This window comes from Scyliorhinus torazame, chromosome 7 (assembly GCF_047496885.1).
Source record: "Scyliorhinus torazame isolate Kashiwa2021f chromosome 7, sScyTor2.1, whole genome shotgun sequence".
Lineage (NCBI taxonomy): Eukaryota > Metazoa > Chordata > Chondrichthyes > Carcharhiniformes > Scyliorhinidae > Scyliorhinus > Scyliorhinus torazame.
The window spans coordinates 23,848,236-23,872,854 of NC_092713.1; the positions used below are offsets into that span (position 1 = coordinate 23,848,236).

Below are 24,619 nucleotides of genomic sequence, written 5' to 3' on the forward strand. Positions count from 1 at the left end.
ATGCCAGGAGCAAAAGAAGACATACCTAAAAATGAGGTGTCGACCTGGTGAAGCTACAACACAGGATTATCTGTGTGCCAAACAGCACAAAAAGCAGGTAATAGAGCTAAGCGATTCCACAACCAATGCATCAGATCTCGGCTCTTGCATCCAGCCGTGAATGGTGGTGGACAATTGACTCTGGAAGACGAGGCTCCACAAATATCCCCATCCTCAATGATGGAGGAGCCTATCATATTTGTGCGAAAGACGAGGCTGAAGCATTCGCAACAATCTTCGGCCAGAAGTGCCGACTGGATGATCTATCTTGGTCTTCCCCAAAGATCCCCAGCATCACAGATGTCAGTCTTCAACCAATACGATTCACTACATATGAAGAAATAGCTGAAGGCACTGGTTACTGCAAAGGCTATGGACTCTGACAATATTCTAGCACTAGTACTGAAGACTTGGGTTCCAGAACCCCCAAACCCCTAGCCAAGCTATTCCAGTACAGCTACAACATTGGCATCTACCCGGCAATGTGGAAAATTGCCCAGGTATGTTCTGTACACAAGAAACCGGACAAGTCCAACCCAGCGAATTACCGCCCTATCAGTGTACTCTCCATCAGCAAAGTGATGGAAGGACTCAGTAATGTGTGAGTGTCCCTTTAACAAAGGTTTGGGCTCTTACCATGTAACTTGTAGCATGGCTTCAGTGATGTCATTTGTGGGTGGGGCTGGGCTGTGGCTGTCAAGTGAGAGGGTTTTTCTTTTCAATTACCTCAGCTCCAGAACATCACTGCAGGAGTTCCTCAGGATAGTGTCCTAGGCCCAAACATCTTCAGCTGCTTCATCGATGACCTCCCTTCCATCATCAGGCCAGAAGTGGGGATGTTCGCAAGTGACTGAACAATGTTCATCGCCATTTATAACGCCTCAGATAATAAAACACTCCATGTCCAAATGCAGCAAGACCTGGACAATATCCAGACTTGGGCTGGCAAGTTACATTCGCACTGCACAAGTGCCAGGCAATGGCCATCTCTTACAAGTGAGGATCTAGCCATCACCCTTTGACATTCAATAGCATTACCATCGCTGAATCCCCCACGATCAACATCCTGGGGGTTTACCATTGATCGGAAACTGAACTGAACTAGCCATATTAGTACTGTGGCTACCAAAGCAGAAGGCTTGGAATCCTATGGTGACCCCAAAGCCTGTCCACCATCTACAAGGCATGACCTCCCCAAAACAAAACCATGCTGACTGTTCTTGATTAATCCCTGTCTCTCCAAATGCAGATTCATTCTGTTCTCAAAATTGCTTACAATAGTTTCCCCACCCCACCCACTTGAGGTTAGACTGACTGGCTTGTAGTTTCCTGGTTAATTCCTTCCTCCCTTCTTTGGTGCCTTCCAGCACCTCTCCTGTGGCCAGAGAGGAATTGAAAATGATTGCCAGTGCCCCTGTTATTTCCTCCCTTGCCCCACTCAACAACCTGGGATGCATTCCATCTGGCCCTGGACAATTGTCTCCTTTTTAGCCTGCCAAACCTCTCCGAATCTACCCTCTGCCTTTGTTAATCTCTTTAATTTTATTACAGTCCTTCTCTCTGATTTCTATACCCACATTGTCCCTCTCACGAGTGAACACTGACACAAAGTATTCATTCAGAAGCTTACCTACATCCTCTGGCTGTACACACAAATTACTACTATGGTTCTTAATGGGCCCTACTCTTCCCGAGCTATCTATTTAGCCTTAACGTACTTGTGAAGCAACTTCAGATTTAATTTTTTTTACCTGCCAGAATCCTTTCATTTCCCTTTTTGCTCCCCTGATTTCCCTTTTTCAGTTCGCTCTTGCACATTTTATACACTCCTAGCGCTTCTGCTATTTTGATCTCGATATCTGTCATATGTCTTCCTTTTTCTTTTTATTCAATGCTGTATATCCCTTGATATTCAGGGTTCACTGGATTTGTTGTTCCCACCCTTTTTCCTAATTCGAACATGTTGTCCCTATTTCCTTCTTGAATGCGTCTCACTGCTCTGTCACAGTTTACTTAAAAATGTCTGCTCCAAGTCCACTGGCCAATCCATATATGATCTTATTAAAATCGGCCTTTCCCCACTTTAGAACTTTGATCTCAGGCATTCCCCCAATTCTGAACACTTACTTCCAGACCACCGTTGTCCTTTTCCAGAACTACCTTAAATCTTATTGAGTTATGGTCACTATCACGAAAATGCTCCCCCACTGACACTTCTACCACCTTCCCGGCTTCATTCCCTAAATCTAGGTCATGTGCCGCCCCCCTCTCTTGTCGGACTTGAGTGCTGGCTCAAAAAGCTCTCCTGGATACACTTTAAGAATTCCACCTCCTCTAAGACGTACACATTCTGACTATCCTATTTCATATCGGGGATGCTGAAATCACTTACTATTATTACTCTACTGTTTTTGTACTTCTCTGAGGTGTATCTGACCGAATTGTTTTGGATTTGGCAAAGGACAGAAACTAACAACCATATTGTGTGGCTGAACTCTGCGGGGCGGTGGGAAGATATGAGTTGGACAAAAAGGATGTTAACAGAGCATGCAAGGGATTTTATTTGAATACCACCCTAGAAAATTTAATACATTAATTGGTGAAGTGAAATGGGATGTATGAACTTAGTAAAAAGTTCTAAAATTGATTGAAATATGATTAATCATTTGGTTTTCAATGTAGATAATAACATTGATTAAACCGTTTTGGCAGAAGCGCACCACAATGTCATATCTTAATGTGAATTGTGTCTGATAATACAAAGTGCTATTTAGTAAAATCATTAACAGATGGATAGCTTTCATATTAATGTGAGGGTTCACAGCTTATACCTAAATAGCTACTGAGCCCAGATGTCTCCTCAGTGCAAAAATACTTTAGATCAGTCAGTCTTCGAACAATATCTCTATTCAGTTAGCAACGGTTGTCTCCTAACTTCACCAGTTACTAAATCACAAGATATATGGGAAAGCTCTACTGTTAGCTATTTTGTCCAACAAGGTAATTCTGCTCAAATACACCAAAGTATATATATCTATTATGTGAATGTGAGAGATGATAAAAACATATAACTTAAATTAGTGTACAGGAAATATCATCATTAAAAAGCTATGATATAAACGTCTGGCACAATGATTCATTGCTTACTGAATTTTTCGGAAGGATAAGTTACTGCCCCAATTATCCCCTCCACCCTGCAAAGTATTTTTCTACTAGTATCTGGAAACTTAATGTTTGGCCTTTCTGTTTCTTCAGCCATTTATTTTTCTTGCTACTTTCAGCCAGTATTTCTGTTCTATTTTGTAACTTAGTCCTACCAATGCTTGTGTCCGAGTGCAATATAGACCTTATGGTATTTTACTACTCCAGCATTTACACTATTCAGATGGAGTCATTGCAAAAGAATTTAATCGCAACATGATATGAGATTAATGCTGGCATCCAGCATTGGGCCTTCAAATGTCTACAGACAGGAAACCTTGAGGACCCTTGAAATCCATTACATTAAATCAGCGTTGAGTCATTACTATGATGACCATGTGATCGTCACATAGGCCCTTACAATAATAATTGGCCTGTCAGCTTTCCTGGTGTCGTACACAGGAAGTGCATATTAATCTACAAGACATGAAAATTACTTTCTGCTCTGGTTATTTGCAATTTAAAAATGCATTATGCCCTCAAACCTCTTGACTCTTCTTCCCTCCCACTTCCCTTTATTTTTCTCAGTATGTCAAATCACAGCACAAAGAAGGATTTACATAGAATGTTGTTTGCTTCAGTCTTGTTCTGGTGAATGTAATGAGGATAACATGTTGGCAAATTTCAGTGTTTATTGCTCAAAAGAAAAGACTATATTCTTCTGTAATGCTACATCTGGCTACGCAGAATTTAATGATTGGGTTTATTTTAATGATCACAATGGAGGGAAAGCTGAAAGGATTCTGGGTTGATGATAGTGCTCACCAACCTAGTTAAAATGTGTTTTTATATATATTCATTCATGGGATGAGGGTTCTGCTGATCAGACCAACATTTATTGCCCATCCCTGCTTTGAATGTTGAGCTGTCAGCTGGAAATTTTGGCAGGTTAGATGAAATCTTCATTTGCAGAATTAAGTACCGAATTCTCTGAATCTTAAATTGATGACTCCCTGAACTTTGATGAGGTTTTTTTAATCAAATCTTGTTTAGATATTGCTCAAGTATTGTTTTGATGATTAGTTTATTTGGATGGACTTGTGTCAGATAATTACATCTGAATGCAAAGCAAATAGTGTTTATATAATCCTGGTGCAACTTGAAACTTTAATAACGGAGGATGTGCTCATGAAACAAACTGTAAATGGCATATCAACTTGCTTTGAATGTTGTAGACTTCATTTCTGCTAGCCTTAACACACAGTTCACCTTCTACTACTGTCGCCATTTTCAATCAGTTTCAGCATCTGAAATAAACTGAAAAGAATGTCAACGCAGCCGAACAACATATTGAAAAATAACTTTATAACACTTTAATGTGCTGCCTACAATTTGATTCTATCGGTTAAACGTCAAAGTTATGCAAGTTTAAAGTTGCACAAGGGTTATAAATGATGTTAACCAGTAGAAAAAAGAGCGGCATTCATTAATATAGAACTTTTTACAATCACCGATATAGAATAGAATCCCTACAGTGCAGAAGGAGGCCATTCAGCCCATCGAGTCTGCACTGGCCCTTGGAAAGAGTACCCTATTTAAGCCCACGCCTCCACCCTATCCCAGTAACCCTACCTAACCTTTTGGACATTAAGGAGCAATTTAGCATGGCCAATCTACCTAACCTGCACATCTTTGGACTGTGGGAGGAAACCCATGCCGACACGCCGAGAAAGTGCAAACTCCACCCACACAGTCACCCGAGGCCTGAATTGAACTCGGGTCCCTGGAGCTGTGAGGCAGCAGTGCTTTGACCACTGTCCCACAGTGCCGTTGTGCTCCTAAATAAGTACTTTACAGCCAATGAAGTACAGGCACTTTTTGAAATGTAGGCATTGTCGTAATGTAGCAAACAGCAGCCAATGCACATTGAGCCAGCTCCTCAAACAGCAATGTAATATATTATTTTAAAATATTTTTATTCAAGGCTTTTCAACAAAGATATATACAAAATATCAAAAGAACAACCAAAGAGGATCAGAAGAACGTCACAGGAACCCAACAAACAACCCAAACCCTCTCCCCCCCCCCCCCCCCCCCCCAACCACATCCCACCTTCCCCGTTTTAACACCCCCTCCCCCTCCTCCCCAAAAGCCCCCCTCTCACTTATCCCTCAATTCTCCTTGAAGAAATCATGAACGATTTCCACCTCCAAGTGAACTCTTCAGCCGACCCCCGCAGAGCGAACCTGATCTTCTCTAACCACAGGAATTCTGCCAGGTTACTCAACCACACTCCTGCCTTTGGCGGCTCCGAGTCCCTCCAACAAAACAAAATCCGTCTTCTGACTATCAGGGAGGCAAAGGCCAATACATCAGCCTCTCTTTCTCCCCCCTGCACTCCCGGATCTTCTGACACACCAAATATCGGCACCTCCAGACTCTGGGACACCCTCATCCCCAGGACCTTGGACATAATATCTGAGAACACCTGCCAGAACCCCCTTAATCTTGGAATTGCCCAAAACATGTGGACATGACAGCAATGTGATATCGACCAGATAATCTGTTTTCTTGATGTTGTTCGAGGGAGAATTATTGGTCAGGACACTGGGATAACTCCCCTGCTCTTTTTCAAAATAGTGCCATGGACTCGTTTGTATCCACCTGAGAAGGCAGAGAAGGTTTAAATTTTTACCAAAAGACAGCACCTCCAACAGAACAGTATTCCCCCAGTACTGCACTGGAATGCCAGCCTTAATTTGTGTGCTCAAACCTTTGGAGTGGAACTTGAAACTGGAACTTTGTGATTCTGAGGCAAGAGTGCTAACAACTGAACAACACTGACTCACACAGTTGCATTAGAATTCATGCAACGATGTTTTGCAGTAGTAACAAGTTCTTCCATCCAACAGTTGCTATTAATGTGGGAATATGGGACTTGGGGGCAGGAGTGGTCAGAATGAAACTTGCTCAGCTGAAAATTGTGCTTTCAAGAGTTTGCATTATTCTCAAAGAATCACAGCTGTTTTCCAACTTTCTTTTTAGAGCAATGCCTTGGGAGCATTTGATATCTGAGTAACAGAGCCATGTTGCAGGAGGATTTCAGTAAGGCTGCATGCACTCAGATCTGAGTAAAAACATCAAACTCTACAATTATAGATTTTCTTTCAATCTTTTGTCTCTGGAGGGAGATTTTTGAAGGACCAGTAGTGGAAGAAATGCAAAGCAAAATTAGAAACATATCGCGGGAAGCAAAGACATATTAGGTTTGTTAGTTTAATCTAGTGCATTAATACCAATAAGTTGAATAAACGTAATGATATTCCATGCACATAGAACATACAGTGCAGAAATGAAAATGAAATGAAAATCATTTATTGTCACAAGTAGGCTTCAAATGAAGTTACTGTGAAAAGCCCCTAGTCGCCACATTCCGGGGCCTGTTCGGGAAGGCTGGACTGTGGGAGGAAACCGGAGCACCCGGAGGAAACCCACGCAGACACGGGGAGAACGTGCAGACTCCGCACCAACAGTGACCCAGCGGGGTATCGAACCTGAGACCCTGGCGCTGAAGCCACAATGCTAACCACTGTGCTACCGTGCTGCCCACATTGATCATTAGTGCCATGAACAGCTTTAGGAAATCATCTAGAAGGCTAACAGTGACAAATCCCAAATTTCTTTACCCGTCAGTCTGGCCTCAATAAAAGTCGAGATGGATTTGCAGGTACAGCATTAGTTATTTTATTTGACTTGCAAGACTTTCTCAATTCACAGCGGTACAAAGCACATCTTGCTTTGTACACCTCCGGAATCAAGTGAGTCTGTAGGACAAAGGGATCTCTACTAATAACACAAATGGCATCAAGTTTCACATACACGATTCCCATAGGTCATCCTATACCCCTCCTGACCTGGCCATACATCCTAATTGGCTCACTTCCAATCCCTTCCTCTGGCCCCCTATTACCCAGCATCCTTTTCCCCTCAGTAGCTGGACACACCTCCTTGCTTTGCCATGAGGTCTGAAATCCTTTGTCTGTGAACTCACCAGGATGAGACTGGCCTATCTCTACATTACAGTAACTAATATCTCTAAAGTAACTATTTTATATCACATTCGTCATTCCCTCCTTTTATCATTCCATGATAACCGAACTATCCAATCCATACCTACGGTCCCTCATCTAAAAAGATCCGTCGCTGCATTTCCAATTCCTGGCGTAGCCCCCCCTTCATCTGCTGCACCCTCATGGATTTTGACAGCCAAGAATTTAGGGGCATTGATCTGTTCCAGTGCACCCCGCATTCTACCCATCACACATTTAAGGATGGCTGGGCCCACAAAGATGCAGCCGATAGCCACCACTAAATACATGGCCATATTTATCAACCAGTCCTTCCAACCTCCAAATCCCCAGTTACCCCAAGAGCCAGGATCCTGCATTCCGTCCAGGTGATCCCGTATGTGATCCATAAATTTAGTGATGTTAGCGGTCAAGTCCTGAACTCCCATGATACACTTGCCCTGTACTATGGCGCATACCCCACCCTCACGGGCCAGAGGATAGTCAAGAGCATACCGGTTCTGCATTGCAAACAACCGCAGCTGAGACAATTCCTTGGTTATTGCCCCGAGGGCTCCCAAGGTTTCATTTCCCAAGATGGTAAGGCCACAAATAAAATAATTACTATCGCTGACAGCCAAGGAACCCCCCACACCTCCCAGTGTCAAGATGCTCAGAATCCCCCACCCGGCTGAGTGGCCCCGGTTGGGTGCGAGAACCTGAGGTTTTTTCCAGTTCTCGCAGAATTCAGCTGAGACTGCCCGGCGTGCTAACTGATTATGCGGCATCCACGCCGAGGGGCAGGGGACTGTGGTAGAGACTAGAGTCCCAATAGCAATTTGGCGGGGAAATGGGGGTGACAAAACATTGGTCGCTGTGCCATTAAATAAAAAGTAGTATCCTTGCTCCGTGTGCAGGCTAGCCTCACAATCAGTATATCGGTTGCGTAGGGATCCCCCAGTAGCCCAGTTTATCCAGCTTCGAAACGCCCATTCGGGCCGCCTAGCAATGCGGAAAGCCCTAGTCCCAACAGTGATATGAGAGACATTCGCCCAGCCACAAAGGAGCTGGAGGCCGGCGTTCAATGGAACGCAAATAGTGTTGTAACAAATGCATTGGCCAGACGCCTGGGTGATATGACACCTCCTGTCCGTACAGGTGGGGAACAGACATGTTATATTTGTTTCCACCTCTACCAGCAAACAGCCGTATCCTTCACTTCTGAAACAATTCTCGTACGACCGGGAGTCCCTATTGGGAGTGAAGTGGCTAGGTATATATGCCCTCCACCGTTGCAGCCTATCATACTGTGAGTGGGAATTATCCCGAGGAAGGGGAAGGCAAATAGCCGGTGGTGCTGAATCCGGATCGTAAGGAAGGGTGACTTGCTCGGGCGGTGGCTTGGAACGCGGACAATGAACCACCGTTTGGGGAGTGCCCCAAAGCGGTGAAACAGAAAATAACCTAGACCCCGCTGCGGGGTTCGGGTAGCAGACAACCTGTCCGTGGCCATACAAGTGGTGGTAAATCTGGTAGAAGAGATTCATACTACCCGGGTTTTCCTCAGTTTGGCCTTTAACTAAATTAAGTGTATCTCCTGATAACCTACGTTCTAACTGTACTTCCCTTCTCACACGCCCCGTCCTCTCTCTAATCTCCCTCTCTCTCTCTCAGCCTCTTCCTACGCTCTCCTGACGGTCTGATGTTACCTTTATCGCACTAATCTTAACACATCCAAAATCAAATTTACATGTACTCCAAAAACAAGGCAATGTCCATATAATGTTCCCTTCCCATCGCCGGGACCGATGTAATTGCTTCATGAGTCCTGCATTGTCCTTGACTTTGATGACCTTCCATGAGTCGATACCATGTCCTCGTATATGGGGGCAGCGAAGAACATCACCTTTGCATAAATGAAATGTCCTTGTAGTTTGGTTGGGGTTACAAATGTAGATAATATTCCCCTTTTCCATGTCCGTCGCCAATAACACTCCAAGCGAGGTGAGGCCGTAGATCACACAGGCGGGGTGTAGCCACCCCATCATATTCCACACCTGTAAAATAGCACTGGAGAAGGGAGGCAGGTTAGTAACCAACCTTTTTACAGTAGTGGAGATGGACCCAATTTACAGTGATGGGGGTGGACCCAAGCACTCCGCCGCTCCACTTTAACTGCTGTGGGGGTGGTAAGGAGAACTTGGAAGGGCCCGTCCCATCGCGGCTCCGACCCCTTCCTAGTCCAATTTTTGACCATGACATAACTGCCGGGCTGGACTGAAAGTGAGCTAGGTACTGGGGGCGATGGCTGGTGAGCCGCGCGGACCTGGCCATGGAGCTCCTTGAGCACCTGCGTGAGGGCTAGAACGTAGGTGGTCATCTCTTCAGTCATATGGTGAAACTGAACCAGTCTGGAAGCATGCAGGCCCCAGGGAGTTCTAAGAGGCCTGCCATAAAGAATCTCGGCAGGAGAGAGCCGGGCCGGTCCCGCAGGTGTAACCCGCAGCTGGAAGAGGGCAACGGGGAGTAACTTAAGCCATGTCAGTCCCGTGTCTGCTCTTAATTTAGCCAATTTAGTTTTGAGGGTCTGATTGTGTCTCTCAACCAATCCGGCCGCCTGCGGTCTGTAAGCACAGTGTAACTGCTGGCGTATGCCCAACTGGGAGCAAAACTTGTTAATTTGTCCAATAAAATGAGGCCCATTATCAGAACTTAACTGAGCTGGTATACCGTACTGGGGAATGATTTCCCGCATCAAAACTTTAACCACAGTAGCAGCTTTATTATCGATAGTCGGATACGCCTCGATCCATCTGCTGAACACATCCACAATGACCAAAACATGTTTATAACATTGACACCTTTCCAACTCAGTGTAATCCATTTGGAGCGTCTCAACGGGACCACTGGGCAACGGGGTTTGCCCCATCCCACAAGGGATACCTTTGCCGGTGTTATATTGCTGACAAATCAAACACCGATTACTGATACTCTGGGCCAACCCCTGCATTTTAGGGTGCCACCAAGTGTCCAGCAACAAATCACTAGTCCCCCGAGCCCCACAATGAGTTGCAAAGTGTACACATTCGATGACCCATAAAGCCAGTACATCAGACATACAAGTCTGATGTGCTGGCGTGGTCCATAAAGAGGAAACAGAATCTTATGTACAACCTAACAATTTCCACATTTGTTTATCATTCTCAGGAGCGTCCTCCTGTAACCTTATGACGTCTTGGATGGTTGGCATTGACTTGTCAGAAGCAGACATATTTATAGTACATCGTTTAGTCTGACTTAACATTTTAGGCACCACCACTTGCTGAATTTGCACGGCTGTCCGCGCTGCACAATCTGCTTGTTCATTACCAACGTCAACTGGGGTCTTACCATTTGTGTGGGCAGCGCATTTAATGACGGAAATCTGCGCGGGCATAAGGAGGGCCTGCAGTAGGTCATTAACTAAACCCCGGTGGGATATTTCCTTGCCTGCCGAGGTAAGGAATCCCCTATTCTTCCAGAGTTGTCCGAAGTCATGAACTACCCCGAAAGCGTATCGGGAGTCAGTGTAAATATTTACCCGACGATCTACCCCAAGTATACATGCACGGGTGAGGGCAAAAAGTTTGGCTTGTTGGGCTGAATAAGGGGTCTGGAAAGCTGCCGCTTCTAGAATCAGACCATCCTGTTCTACGATTGCATAACCGGACAATCTCCGGCCAGTGGGGCTTACTAATGCACTGCCATCAACATACATAATCATGTCAGGTTGTTCTAACGGAATATCACTCCGATCGTCCCTTATTGTGGTAGTTTCCTGAATCAAGGCTAAACAGTCGTGACCAGGTGCGTCCTCATGGACAGGGGGACCGCTAAGAAAACAGGCTGGATTGATAGTGGTACAGTATTTAAATGTCAGACGTGGATTGTTCAAAAGGTATATCTCATACCTATTCTGACGAGCTGCAGTAAGATGTTGAGTTTGCAGTTGCCCCAATAGTGTGATTACCGAGTGGGAGCTATATACCGTAATATCCTGTTGGAGAGTGATATTGGCAGCAGCTTGCAAACTATTGTATATCGCTGCCAAGATCTGGGTGCAAACAGGGTGGCCCAACGCCACTGGGTCGAGTTTGGAAGAGTAATATGCTACGGGCCGGTGCTTGTCCCCATGTTGCTGGGTGAGTACCGCTGTTGAACATCCTTCCAGAACAGTACAGTATATCTGGAATGGTCGGTCGTACGAGGGCCGGTGCTTGTAACAAGGCCTGCTTCAGGCAACGGAAGGCCTCGAGTGCCTCGGTGGTGAGAGTAAAGTTCCCCCCTTCACTAGTGTAAGGCGTCAGCAGCTTTGTATAGACAGCGATGTTTGGTATCCACTGCCGACAATAATTCACCATACCCAGCCAATGACGGACCTCCTTGGCTATTGTAGGGGCGGGGAATTGGCATATTGGTTCAATCCTACTGGGTTCGAGACTTCTTTCTGTGGCTGTCAGTAAAACTCCTAAGAACTTAACCTTTCTCTGAGCCACCAAGACCTTTGATTGTGAGACAACATAACCCAACGAGGATAGGTGGTTTAATAACTGGATCACATCATCCCTATTACTGGGCTCGTCGGGACTTGCTACCAATATGTCATCTACATACTGCACTAGAGTGGAACCATACTCCAATGTCAAGGCCTGGAGTTGGGTCTGCAGACATCTGGAGAAGAGCGTAGGTGAGTTGACGAACCCCTGTGGCAGTTGGGTCCAGGTATACTGCTGTCCATTGTAAGTGAAGGCAAACAAATATTGGCTTTCAGTTGAAAGTGGGAGGGCAAAGAAGGCGTGCTGAAGGTCAATTATGGCGAAGACCCGGGCTTGAGCTGGAATTTGAGCCAGTATGTGGGCAGGGTTAGGGACGAGAGCATGTAACGGCTGTACGATGGCATTGATTGAACGTAAATCCTGCACCAATCGGTACTGGTCTGGTTTGGCTGGTTTAGGCACAGCAAGTATGGGGGTGTTACATTCTGATTGGCAAGGGACCAAAATACCCTTGAATTAATTTGTCTATAGACGGAGCAGCTTGGGATTTCAGGGGGTATTGCCGAATGGAAGGCAGCTTTACATGGTCCTTAATTGTTACCTTAATAGGTGACATTTGTCTTTCCCACTTGTGATGGGTATTCCACCCAGACCTGTGGATTGACATATTCCAAAACATCATGTCCCCAGTGATGCTGCAGTCGAGTGTTAATCGTTTCAGGGACCTCAAAATATTTTATGGCAGTGCCGTCCGGCGTGACTTGAAGTGCGTACTCTGTTGGATCTGAATGATCCACTGCCCTCCTTACCATAGGCCCCAGATCCCTGGCATGGTACTGGTCGTGGACCTGACGTGTAATATGAGGGCTTACCGAAGCTGACTGTGGCCATAAATGTGGTGGTATTGTAACAAAATCGGCTGTACCTTCTTTTCCCGTGACTGTGGCTGTAACCTTGACTGGCCATAGGAAAGGAGCAGTCACCTTGTTAGGAGTTTTCTATAGGCCCCCCAATAGTAACAGAGATGTGGAGGAACAGATTGGGAAACAGATTTTGGAAAGGTGCAGAAGTCATAGGGTAGTAGTCATGGGCGACTTTAACTTCCCAAATATTGAGTGGAAACTCTTTAGATCAAATAGTTTGGATGGGGTGGTGTTTGTGCAGTGTGTCCAGGAAGCTTTTCTAACACAGTATGTAGATTGTCCGACCAGAGGAGGGGCAATATTGGATTTAGTACTGGGTAATGAACCAGGGCAATGATAGATTTGTTAGTGGGGGAGCATTTTGGAGATAGTGACCACAATTCTGTGACTTTCACTTTAGTAATGGAGAGGGATAGGTACGTGCAACAGGGCAAGGTTTACAATTGGGGGAAGGGTAAATATGATGTTGTCAGACAAGAATTGAAGTGCATAAGTTGGGAACATAGGCTGGCAGGGAAGGACACAAGTGAAATGTGGAACTTGTTCAAGGAACAGGTGCTACGTGTCCTTGATATGTATGTTCCTGTCAGGCAGGGAAGAGATGGTCGAGTGAGGGAACCATGGTTGACAAGAGAGGTTGAATGTCTTGTTAAGAGGAAAAAGGTGACTTATGTAAGGCTGAGGAAACAAGGTTCAGACAGGGCATTGGAGGGATACAAGATAGCCAGGAGGGAACTGAAGAAAGGGATTAGGAGAGCTAAGAGAGGGCATGAACAATCTTTGGCGGGTAGGATCAAGGAAAACCCCAAGGCCTTTTACACATATGTGAGAAATATGAGAATGACTAGAGCGAGGGTAGGTCCGATCAAGGACAGTAGCGGGAGATTGTGTATTGAGTCTGAAGAGATAGGAGAGGTCTTGAATGAGTATTTTTCTTCTGTATTTACAAATGAGAGGGGCGATATTGTTGGAGAGGACAGTGTGAAACAGATTGGTAAGCTCGAGGAAATACTTGTCAGGAAGGAAGATGTGTTGGGCTTGAGGATAGACAAGTCCCCCGGGCCTGACGGGATATGTCCAAGGATTCTATGGGAAGCAAGAGATGAAATTGCAGAGCCGTTGGCAATGATCTTTTCGTCCTCACTGTCAACAGGGGTGGTACCAGGGGATTGGAGAGTGGCGAATGTCATGCCCCTGTTCAAAAAAAGGAACTAGGGATAACCCTGGGAATTACAGGCCAGTTAGTCTTACTTCAGTGGTAGGCAAAGTAATGGAAAGGGTACTGAAGGATAGGATTTCTGAGCATCTGGAAAGACACTGCTTGATTAGGGATAGTCAGCACGGATTTGTGAGGGGTAGGTCTTGCCTTACAAATCTTATTGAATTCTTTGAGGAGGTGACCAAGCATGTGGATGAAGGTAAAGCAGTGGATGTAGTGTGCATGGATTTTAGTAAGGCATTTGATAAAGTTCCCCATGGTAGGCTTATGCAGAAAGTAAGGAGGCATGGGATAGTGGGAAATTTGGCCAGTTGGATAACGAACTGGCTAACCGATAGAAGTCAGAGAGTGGTGGTGGATGGCAAATATTCAGCCTGGATCCCAGTTACCAGTGGCGTACCGCAGGGATCAGTTCTGGGTCCTCTGCTGTTTGTGATTTTCATTAATGACTTGGATGAGGGAGTTGAAGGGTGGGTCAGTAAATTTGCAGACGATACGAAGATTGGTGGAGTTGTGGATAGTAAGGAGGGCTGTTGTCGGCTGCAAAGAGACATAGATAGGATGCAGAGCTGGGCTGAGAAGTGGCAGATGGAGTTTAACCCTGAAAAGTGTGAGGTTGTCCATTTTGGAAGGACAAATATGAATGCGGAATATAGGGTTAATGGTAGAGTTCTTGGCAATGTGGAGGAGCAGAGAGATCTTGGGGTCTATGTTCATACATCTTTGAAAGTTGCCACTCAAGTGGATAGAGCTGTGAAGAAGGCCTATGGTGTGCTCGCGTTCATTAACAGAGGGATTGAATTTAAGAGCCGTGAGGTGATGATGCAGCTGTACAAAACTTTGGTAAGGCCACATTTGGAGTACTGTGTACAGTTCTGGTCGCCTCATTTTAGGAAGGATGTGGAAGCTCTGGAAAAAGTGCAAAGAAGATTTACCAGGATGTTGCCTGGAATGGAGAGTAGGTCTTACGAGGAAAGGTTGAGGGTCCTAGGCCTTTTCTCATTAGAGCGGAGAAGGATGAGGGGCGACTTGATAGAGGTTTATAAGATGATCAGGGGAATAGATAGAGGAGACAGTCAGAGACTTTTTCCCCGGGTGGAACACACCATTACAAGGGGACATAAATTTAAGGTGAAAGGTGGAAGATATAGGAGGGATATCAGAGGTAGGTTCTTTACCCAGAGAGTAGTGGGGGCATGGCCTGTGGAAGTAGTTGAGTCGGAAACATTAGGGACCTTCAAGCAGCTATTGGATAGGTACATGGATGACGGTAAAATGATATAGTGTAGATTTATTTGTTCTTAAGGGCAGCACGGTAGCATTGTGGATAGCACAATTGCTTCACAGCTCCATGGTCCCAGGTTCGATTCCAGCTTGGGTCATTGTCTGTGCGGAGTCTGCACGTCCTCCCCGTGTCTGCGTGGGTTTCCTCCGGGTGCTCCGGTTTCCTCCCACAGTCCAAAGATGTGCAGGTTAGGTGAACTGGCCAATGATAAATTGCCCTTAATGTCCAAATTGCCCTTGGTGTTGGGTGGAGGTGTTGAGTTTGGGTATGGTGCTCTTTCCAAGAGCCGGTGCAGACTCAAAGGGCCGAATGGCCTCCTTCTGCACTGTAAATTCAATGATAATCTATGATTAATCTAGGACAAAGGTTCGGCACAACATCGTGGGCCGAAGGGCCTGTTCTGTGCTGTATTTTCTATGTTCTATGTTCTATGGCCATTCGGTCCCAATTAATGGCCGGTATTTGTCCTCCAACTCCCTGTTTTGTCCAGTTCTGTCATAGGCCAGGGTAACGTGATGCAGTGAATGTTCAATGTCTAACGTCCACCACTGGGGGGTGATAGAAATAAAGCACTGTTATCTCATCCTCCATGATTTAACCGTTACCCCCTCGTCTCCGCACTCTAGCTGTAGCTGGAAGATACACAGTAAATCTCGGGCCAACAAGTTACAGTCCAATCCAGTAGTCACTACAAACTGATGATCTGCAGACTTATTCTCGTAAGTGACTGTCACAGGTTCAGAAATAGGATACTCACACACCTGTCCTTGGAACCCCGACAATTGCTGCGTGTGGTCGGATAGTGGTAGTCGAAGTTCTGATTGCACAGAAGACATGGCTGCTCCAGTGTCGATTACAAATGAGTGATGTTGATCTCCTATCTGCAGAGAGATAATAGGTTCCCTGTCCGATTGGAGAGTCCTTATGACTAAATTAGCTAGTCAATCCTGTGTTGGGAAAGGGTTTGCCTGGGAGAAGTCAGTGTATCTCATCTGTCCTCCCCTTGGTGGGTACCCCCTCCTTTGGGTCGGTAGTCTCCTTCTGCTGCCTGTCTTTTAAAGGGGCATTCCTGTTGCCAGTGATCTGCACGGCCGCAATTAAAACATGCATTGCTCCCTCTATATCTGCCCCGTCCTCTTCTCCCAGTAGACCAATGGCCCCTCAGAGGGGGCGGTGGTTGTAAAGCTGTTGGTGCATACGGTGGGCCATAAAAAGGAGCTGAGGGTCCCTTTGAGTGGGTTTGATATCCTCCCCCTCGCTGATCCACCCACCCAAAGTCACAATATTGGGGCTCCAGCTGGTAAGCTACCATTTCTGCCACTTGTTGGGGTCTCCGATCATCCTTTTTCATTACATACTCAGTCTTAACCTTTGTAACTGAGCCTCCTTCCTGGCCTACACCCTCCTTCCAATAAAATCTGACTGCCCTTGCCATCTGGGAAGGGTCGTTCTCTGTCCAATTCATGTTATTATATTTCACAGCAGTAGCCACGGAAGGTGGTAGGCAATGCATTAACATAGCACAATATTGAGGGGAATTCTGACCATTTTGATATGGCAAGTCGCCTGACTGCCCACGGTAGATTTCATTAAAACGTTCCAGAAATTCCTCTGGCTCTTCAATCGTCTTAGGTTTTAGGTCTAAGATAGCAGAAATATTTATGGGCTTTTGAAATGTGCTATTCAACGCATTCAGGATTTGTGTCCGTCTATCGTCGTCTAACGCATGGGCTTGCTGAAGTGTGGCGTGGCTAGCATAATTCAAGTGATTAAGATAATTGCGGTACTCTGCTGGGGTTAAAACCTGCTGGACTAGGGCCCAGAGGTCCCTAGAATCAGCTTGATAAATTGAGATGGTAGTTCTCAGGGAATCCACGAAAGCAGCAGGAGATTTTTTTCTATCTGGGATTGTAGCCATAATAGCCATCATCTCACTGGGTGTCCATGGGAAATAAACGTCTATCGTGGGCTGGGCCCCGGCGGTCACCGCGTCAGGGTTTGGTATCTTCCTAATCGGCAACTGTCTCCGAGTCTCACCAGGGGGTACTCTAGCTATTTCCTCTGGTTCTTCCAAGACTTTGACGTCCCTCCCTGTCTTTCTTTCTCTTCAGAATCATCCCTGGCATCTCCCTGTGTTCTCAAAATTTGCGGTTTCCCCTTGGTCTGAAGGGATTTAGGTGGTATGCTTAATTGTTTCTGGTTAGGATCAAGCCCTTCTCTCGCTGTCCGAGATCGGGTCCTAGAGCTAACTGGGCTTGTGGAACAGAGCTCCTCTTCCCCTACTGATCGTGAAGATGGTAAATCGGGACCCACGCTATCAACCAAAAGGGCTGGAGTGACTGGCATGATTGGAATCTGGGGAGCAGTGACTGGATATAAATTATTATACTCTGGTGGTTCTGGAATTAGTGCAGACAATGCTACAGGTGCAGTCGGAACCTTTGCTGACATTTTCAAATCATCAAATTCGTCATTTTCTGTCAATTCAAGGCCAGCCATTGAACTACGTAGCCCATCTTTTGTTTGACCCAAGCCTTTCCTGTCTTTACTTGCGCGTTTTCTGAATGCACATTCCTTTTTCAAGACCTGCAATGTTTTTTGGTTACCCTGTTCACTAATTGGAATTCCCATTTTAAGGGCATTGTCCTGCCAACTTGATAACATGATCTTATCTCTTTCCTCTTGACAATATTGTCTCCATAATCCAATTAATTCTTTTGCTTTCATACTTTGACTCTTTTTCCAGATGTGTCCCTGAATTTTCTTAATGATTTCTAGGTCTTTGGTGCCCCCTAGTGGCCATTCATCCCCCATTTTGCTCCTTAACGTTGCTGACATTTTCCTGAAATCTTTTGCTTTATCCGGATACATATCGCATCATATTTGCAGTGGCATGCCTGGATCATTTGTGCTATCCAAGGAATTCCCCATAATCTCAACTCGTCCTCAGAACTGCGTTTTTCGCCACTACAGCCCAAGGATACAATTTTAGCTTAATCAACTAGATTTAAAACACTCACACATGGAATTGAATCATCTTCAGATTTAAAAACACTCATTGAACTGAACCTTCATCTGCTGAAGTCCCATCAGTTTTTTAAAACACTTACTTAACTGAACCTTCATCTGCTGAAGTCACATCAGTTTTTTTTTAAAACACTTACTTAACTGAACCTTCATCTGCTGAAGTCACATCAGTTTTTTAAAAAACACTTATACATGGAATTGAATCATCGTTTTAGATGTTACATCAACCCAAAACCTAACCCAAGCCGAATCAACAATATGAAATCCCATCAATTAAATTTCTAATCCCCAGACTGACCTTTGATTTCGTCGAGACGATCTTTCCGTACCAACCGCAAGTGACCAGACTAATCAGACGATAAGAAGAGGGGAAAAATCAATGCGTGGTCATTTTCCAGCTGTACATTGTGGGCCCTTTTTTCCCATCCTCCTGTTCATAATCAGTCTAATTCTGATTTCGCAGTTGGTCAGAACCGTCTTGAGAAATCCCGGGTTTCCGGCACCAAATGACAAATCCCAAATTTCTTTACCCGTCAGTCTGGCCTCGATAAAAGTCGAGATGGATTTGCAGGTACAGCATTAGTTATTTTATTTGACTTGCAAGTCTTTCTCAATTCACAGCGGTACAAAGCACATCTTGCTTTGTACACCTCCGGAATCAAGTGAGTCTGTAGGACAAAGGGATCTCCACTAATAATACAAATGGCATCAAGTTTCACATACACGATTCCCATAGGTCATCCTATATCCCTCCTGACCTGGCCATACATCCTAATTGGCTCACTTCCAATCCCTTCCTCTGGCCCCCTATTACCCAGCATCCTTTTCCCCTCCGTAGCTGGACACACCTCCTCCTTGCTTTGCCATGCGGTCTGAAATCCTTTGTCTGTGAACTCACCAGGATGAGACTGGCCTATCTCTACATTACAGTAACTAATATCTCTAAAGTAACTATTTTATATCACATTCGTCAACAGAATGGGGGCCTTTATCTCTCAAGGGTTAAATGTGAGTGGTAGAATTTATGCTGCAGCTTTACGAAACCTTTACTTGACCACACCTGAGGTTACTGTGAGTAATTTTGAGCAGCACTCAGGAAGGGTGGACTGGCCTTGAAGAGAGTGAAGAGAGGCTACTCCAAAAATCCCGACAGTGCAGAAGGAGGCCCACTGAGTCTGCACCGACCCTCCAAAAGAGCACCCTACCTAGGCCCATGGACCCACCCTATCCCTGCAACCCAGTAACCCCACCTATCCATTTTGGACACTATAAGGGCCAATTTAGCATGGCCAATCCAGCTGACCTCCACATCCTTGGACTGTGGGAGGAAACCGGAGCATCTGGAGAAAGCTCACGCAGACACGGAGATAAACTCCATACAGTCACCCAAGGCTTCAATTGAACCCGGGTCCCTGCCGCTGTGAGGCAGCAGTGCTGACCACTGTGCTGCCCTACTCTCACAAGGGTTGTATTTCTTGGAATTTAGAAGGGTTTGGGGAGATTTGAAAATATTAAGGAGAACTGATCGAGCTATTTCTGTTGGTTGGCAAGCCTGAGACTTGAGGATGTAGCTTGAAAATTAGAGCCCAGGCCTTTCAGAAGTGAAGTTAGGAAATGCTTATTGCAAAGTGAAGTTTGGAACTCCTCCACAAATGGTCATTAATTTAAATCCAGGATTGATCGATTTTTGTCCGCTAAAGGATTTAAGGGATACAGGGCATAGGTGGGTATTTGTGGTTGGGTCACATGATCTCACTTGTTGCTTCACAGCACTGGGGTCCCAGGTTCAATTACCGTTTGGGTCACTGTGCGGAGTCTGCACGTTTTCCCCATGTCTGCGTGGGTTTCCTCCGGGTGCTCCAGTTTGTCCCACAAGCCCCGAAAGATGTACTTGTTAGGTGAATTGAACATTCTGAATTCTCCCTCTGTGTACCAAACAGGCGCCGGAATGTGGCGACTTGGGGATTTTCACAGTAACTTCATTGCAGTGTTAATGTCGGCCGACTTGTGACAATAATAAAGATTATTATTTTCATGGGGGAACAGGCTCTTGGAGCAAGTTATTTCTGTGTTCCTAATACAGAATCCTTCAGGCCATTTAGTCAAATTCCATAGTTGCCTCTGGTTTGATAGGTGAATTAGATGCTTTTGGATCGGTTACTAGATAAGGGGTTGTATCTTTGGCAGTGATTTTGCTATTGTGTCTGCCATCATCACAGCTTCAGGTTGGCAGTGGGTGTGGGTTACTGCCGAGGATGACACCTGTATTCGCAATATTATCAAACTGAAAGTCGTTGCACTATTTTTTTCTTACATTTTGATGTCCATCTAATTCGTTTGCTTTAGTTTACAGAGGAGAAGCTGGGTCAAGCTGAGAAGACAGAGTTGGATGCCCACCTGGAGAATTTGCTTAGCAAAGCAGAAAACACCAAACTATGGACTGAGAAAATAATGAAACAGACTGAAGTATTGTTGCAACCAAACCCAAGTAAGATCTGTGTGTTATACTGAAAACAGTTGCCCAAGTACCAGCATTCTCCATGTTAAATTCAAATAAAATAATCTCAGCTCTGCAGTTCACAGAACATACAGAAGTTGCAACCCTGAAATGGGGCAATCAGTTAGCCCATGTTGGATGTTGCAAATTCAAGTAGACAGGCTGTTATGTATGCTAATTCTTTTTACATTATGTATTTTAATAGTGTTACAGACTGAACTAATTAAATCCTTTTGGAAACCCAAAACCTTTGGCTTTAATTTTGACATCAAATTAGACTTTTGTTAAGATCCCTGCCGATAAATGCGACGATATCCCAAAACCCAGAAGGGTAACTTGGAACATCAGTTCTTAGTGTATATTTTCCGTTTTGTATAATGTGAGAAAGGATATAGAAACCTGATTTCTTTAGGGGGTACAGTAGCTAGCACTGCTACCTCTCAGCGCCAGGGACCCGGGTTTGATTTCAGCTTCGGGTGAGTATCTGTGTGGAGTCGCTACTTCCCCATGTCAAGTGGGTTTCTTCCGGGTGATCCGGTTTCCTCCCACAGTCCAAAAGATGTGTAGGTAGGTGGCTTGTCCATGCTAAATTTCCCCTTAGTGTCCAGGGATGTGCAGGTTAGGTTACGGGGGTGGGCAGGAGCTCCTTCAGAGGATTGGTGCAGACTCGATGGGCCGAATGGCCTCCTGCACTGTAGGGATGCTATGAATCCAGGGCGGAACAGTCCAGCCTTGTGATCAATTGAGAAAGAATATTTATTAATTTAAAAGAAAACACACAACAGATAATACACTACAACAGTAAACCTTTAAACTGAGGGGTAATAGATATAGGACAGAGGTCAGAGGTAGGTTCTTTACGCAAAGAGTAGTGAGGCCGTGGAATGCCCTACCTGCTAGGGCCGAAGGGCCTGTACTGCGCTGTATTGTTCTATGTTCTATGTTCTAACTACGCTAATGGCTATACACGCACAGACTCTCATGAAGTTACCTCTTGCTCCCAACTATTTTCACTTCCTGAACTCTCCTTTTCCCCAAACAACATCCAATATTATACAACTCTGTGATAAATCCAGCAACCCCACAGGCTATTTTCCAGGTTTGGGAAAGCCATCTTCAGTATTCACCGAATAGATTCTTCTCTATTCGAGTTTTGATTTTAAACTACAGCCTTTCAGCAACAGCTTGGTTTCGGAAGAACCTGCTTTTTGCGGCTTTGATGCTAACTGCTTCTATACTCTCTTCTCCAATTATCTTGCCATGGATGTATCTCTTTTTCCCTTTGGTGTTACCCATCCTGTGGACTCGGCTTTTAGCACGTAAGTGGCAATTCTCTTCTCTCCACTTTGACATCACCTCTTTAATTCATTTTTTCCCCATGTCACTTGAGTAAACAATTTACATCTCCAAAACACCCCTTCAGACAGCTATACTTATTGGTTCCTCTTTTATCCCATTTCTTTATTTTATTTTTATCCCAAAGTTATTTTTTAATCATTTTAAATCTTGTGTTCCCCTTTTTCAAATGAGCCATAATTTGAAAGGCGATTTAATTTCTCAACCATTTCTTATCTAACATTACAAAGATTTAAAAGCACACATTGACATAAGATATACCCTAAAGTATTTGCACAGAGTTTCCAATAGTTAGACTATCAGCAATGATGTTCTCTCGCCCAGCCACATGAATGATTTTCAAATTAAACAATTGCAGGAACAGACTCCAATAGAATAACCTGGTACTCCCGATTTCAAGACCTCGCCAGAAATTTTAGGATATTATGGTCTGTAAATATGATTGTTTCAGCTGAATTACTGGCAACATAAATCTCTCAATGTTGTAATGCCAATACCAAACTTTGTCTATTTTTCAATGGTTGAGTACTTCTGATGGTGGGAATTTAATTTACTTGAGAAATGCCCCATAGGCTTCTCAATTCCAAGTTCATCTTCCTGTAACAACGCAGGCCCCACACCAATGTCACTGGCATCCACAGCCAGTTTAAACTGGTTGTCATAATTGGTGTAGCTAACACTGGCACTGTTGTCAACACACTTTTTTATTGTTAGAATCATAGAATTTACAGTGCAGAAGTAGGCCATTCGGCCCATCGCGTCTGCACCGGCTCTTGGAAAGAGCACCCTACCCAAGGCCAACACCTCCACCCTATCCCCATAACCCAGTAACCCCACCCAACACTAAGGGCAATTTTGGACACTTAAAGGGCAATTTATCATGGCCAATCCACCTAACCTGCACATCTTTGGACTGTGGGAGGAAACCGGAGCACCCGGAGGAAACCCACGCACACGGGGAGAACGTGCAGACTCTGCACAGACAGTGGCCCAAGCCGGAATTGAACCTGGGACCCTGGAGCTGTGAAGCAATTGTGCTACCACAATGCTGCCGAGCTGCCCATTGTTGGGATGCAGTGTAGCAGTCCTCCATCCAGTTATATTTCTTATCCTTCAAGAGTTCTGTTGGTGATGCTACCATACTGCTGAAGTTCAGCACAAACTTAATAAAATTCACTCTTCCCCAGAAACTTTAAAATCTCTTTTCTTGGGAAATCCCAAATGGCTTGTATTTTTGCATCTCGTGACCATGTGCCACGATATGTCCTAAATATGAAATTGGAGCTTTAGCAAATTTGCTTTTTGCCAAATTCCTGACTAGATTAGCTTATTTTAAGCATTCAAACAGTTCTTTTCGGTAGTGTTGATGTTCTTCCAAACTTTGACTGAACACCGCTAAATCGTCAATGTACACCACACTGACTCAGTTGCTGAATAACTTTATTTGATAGTCTCTGAAATGTTCGTGGTGTATTCCTCATTCCGACTGGCCTAAATTTAAATGGATGAAGTTCATTTGGTATCACGAATGCTGAAATTTCCTTTGCCCTCTCAGACAAAGGTACTTGCCATTATCCCTTTAGCAAATCTATTTTTGCAGTGAATTTCAACTTTTAACACTTTCAGTGCAATCCAACTGTGGTATAGGAAATAAATACGTCTTGGTGACGACATTCACTCTCCTGTAGTCCACACAAAGTCTTTGGGTTCCATCGGGCTTTGGCACCATTACAATAGGTGAACTCCAATCACTAGAACTTAATTCAATAATATCATTTTTGAGCATCTATTCAATTTCCTTCTGTATTTGATAACTTTGCTGGATTTAACCGATATGGATGTTGCTTTATTGGAACTGTTTCATCCATATCTATATCATGTATCGCTATCTCCGTTCTACATAATTTATTCCCGCAAAGACATTTATAAAATTGCAGTAATTCTTCCAATTCATCTTGGCTCACATCTGGAAGGTAACTTAACCAGTTGTTTACATTTCCTAGTACTTCTCCATTGCCTAATGAATTAGAGGAAAGTCACTCTCAGGATTTAACCCTTCTTCTTCTCTCTGCTTCATTACTACCAAGAACTCATCTTGCCCTCATCTTCTCTATCAAAATAACCTCTTAAGCATGTTAATATGACGCACTCTGTGAGATCTGTTGTGTGTACCAAATAATTTACTTCACTAAGTTTTTTTCTCAATCCGATCTGGTCCATTAAACTTGGATTTCAATGGGTCATCAAAACTTGCACTTTCTCCCCTGTTACAGATCTATGAGTTTGCCATTGCTTTCATTCCCTGCTGTGCTATCTTTAAATGCTTCGTTGCCACCTCACAAGCCCCATTCAGTCTTTCTCTGAAATTCGATATGTAGACTCTGATTTCATACTTAATAACTTTTCTTGGGATTAATTTCACTGGTCCTTTAGCTTCGTATCCATAAATAAATTCAATCTTGTAGAATAATTTGGTGCATCCCTAATGGCAAACATTAAAAATGAAATCCCTTTGTCCAATGGTAGAGTA

General features: G+C 44.5%; 1 protein-coding gene across 5 annotated transcripts in view; it reads left to right on the forward strand.

Moving 5' to 3' along the window:
* The window catches only part of LOC140426091 (endophilin-B1-like), a 75,258-nt gene that overhangs the window by 20,510 nt on the left and 30,129 nt on the right, over nucleotides 1-24,619 (forward strand). For all 5 annotated transcript variants that reach the window (XM_072510436.1, XM_072510437.1, XM_072510435.1 and 2 more), the window contains exon 2: nucleotides 20,583-20,724. In XM_072510436.1, coding sequence (XP_072366537.1) covers nucleotides 20,583-20,724 — 142 coding nt within the window. The remainder of the gene's footprint in view (nucleotides 1-20,582; nucleotides 20,725-24,619) is intronic.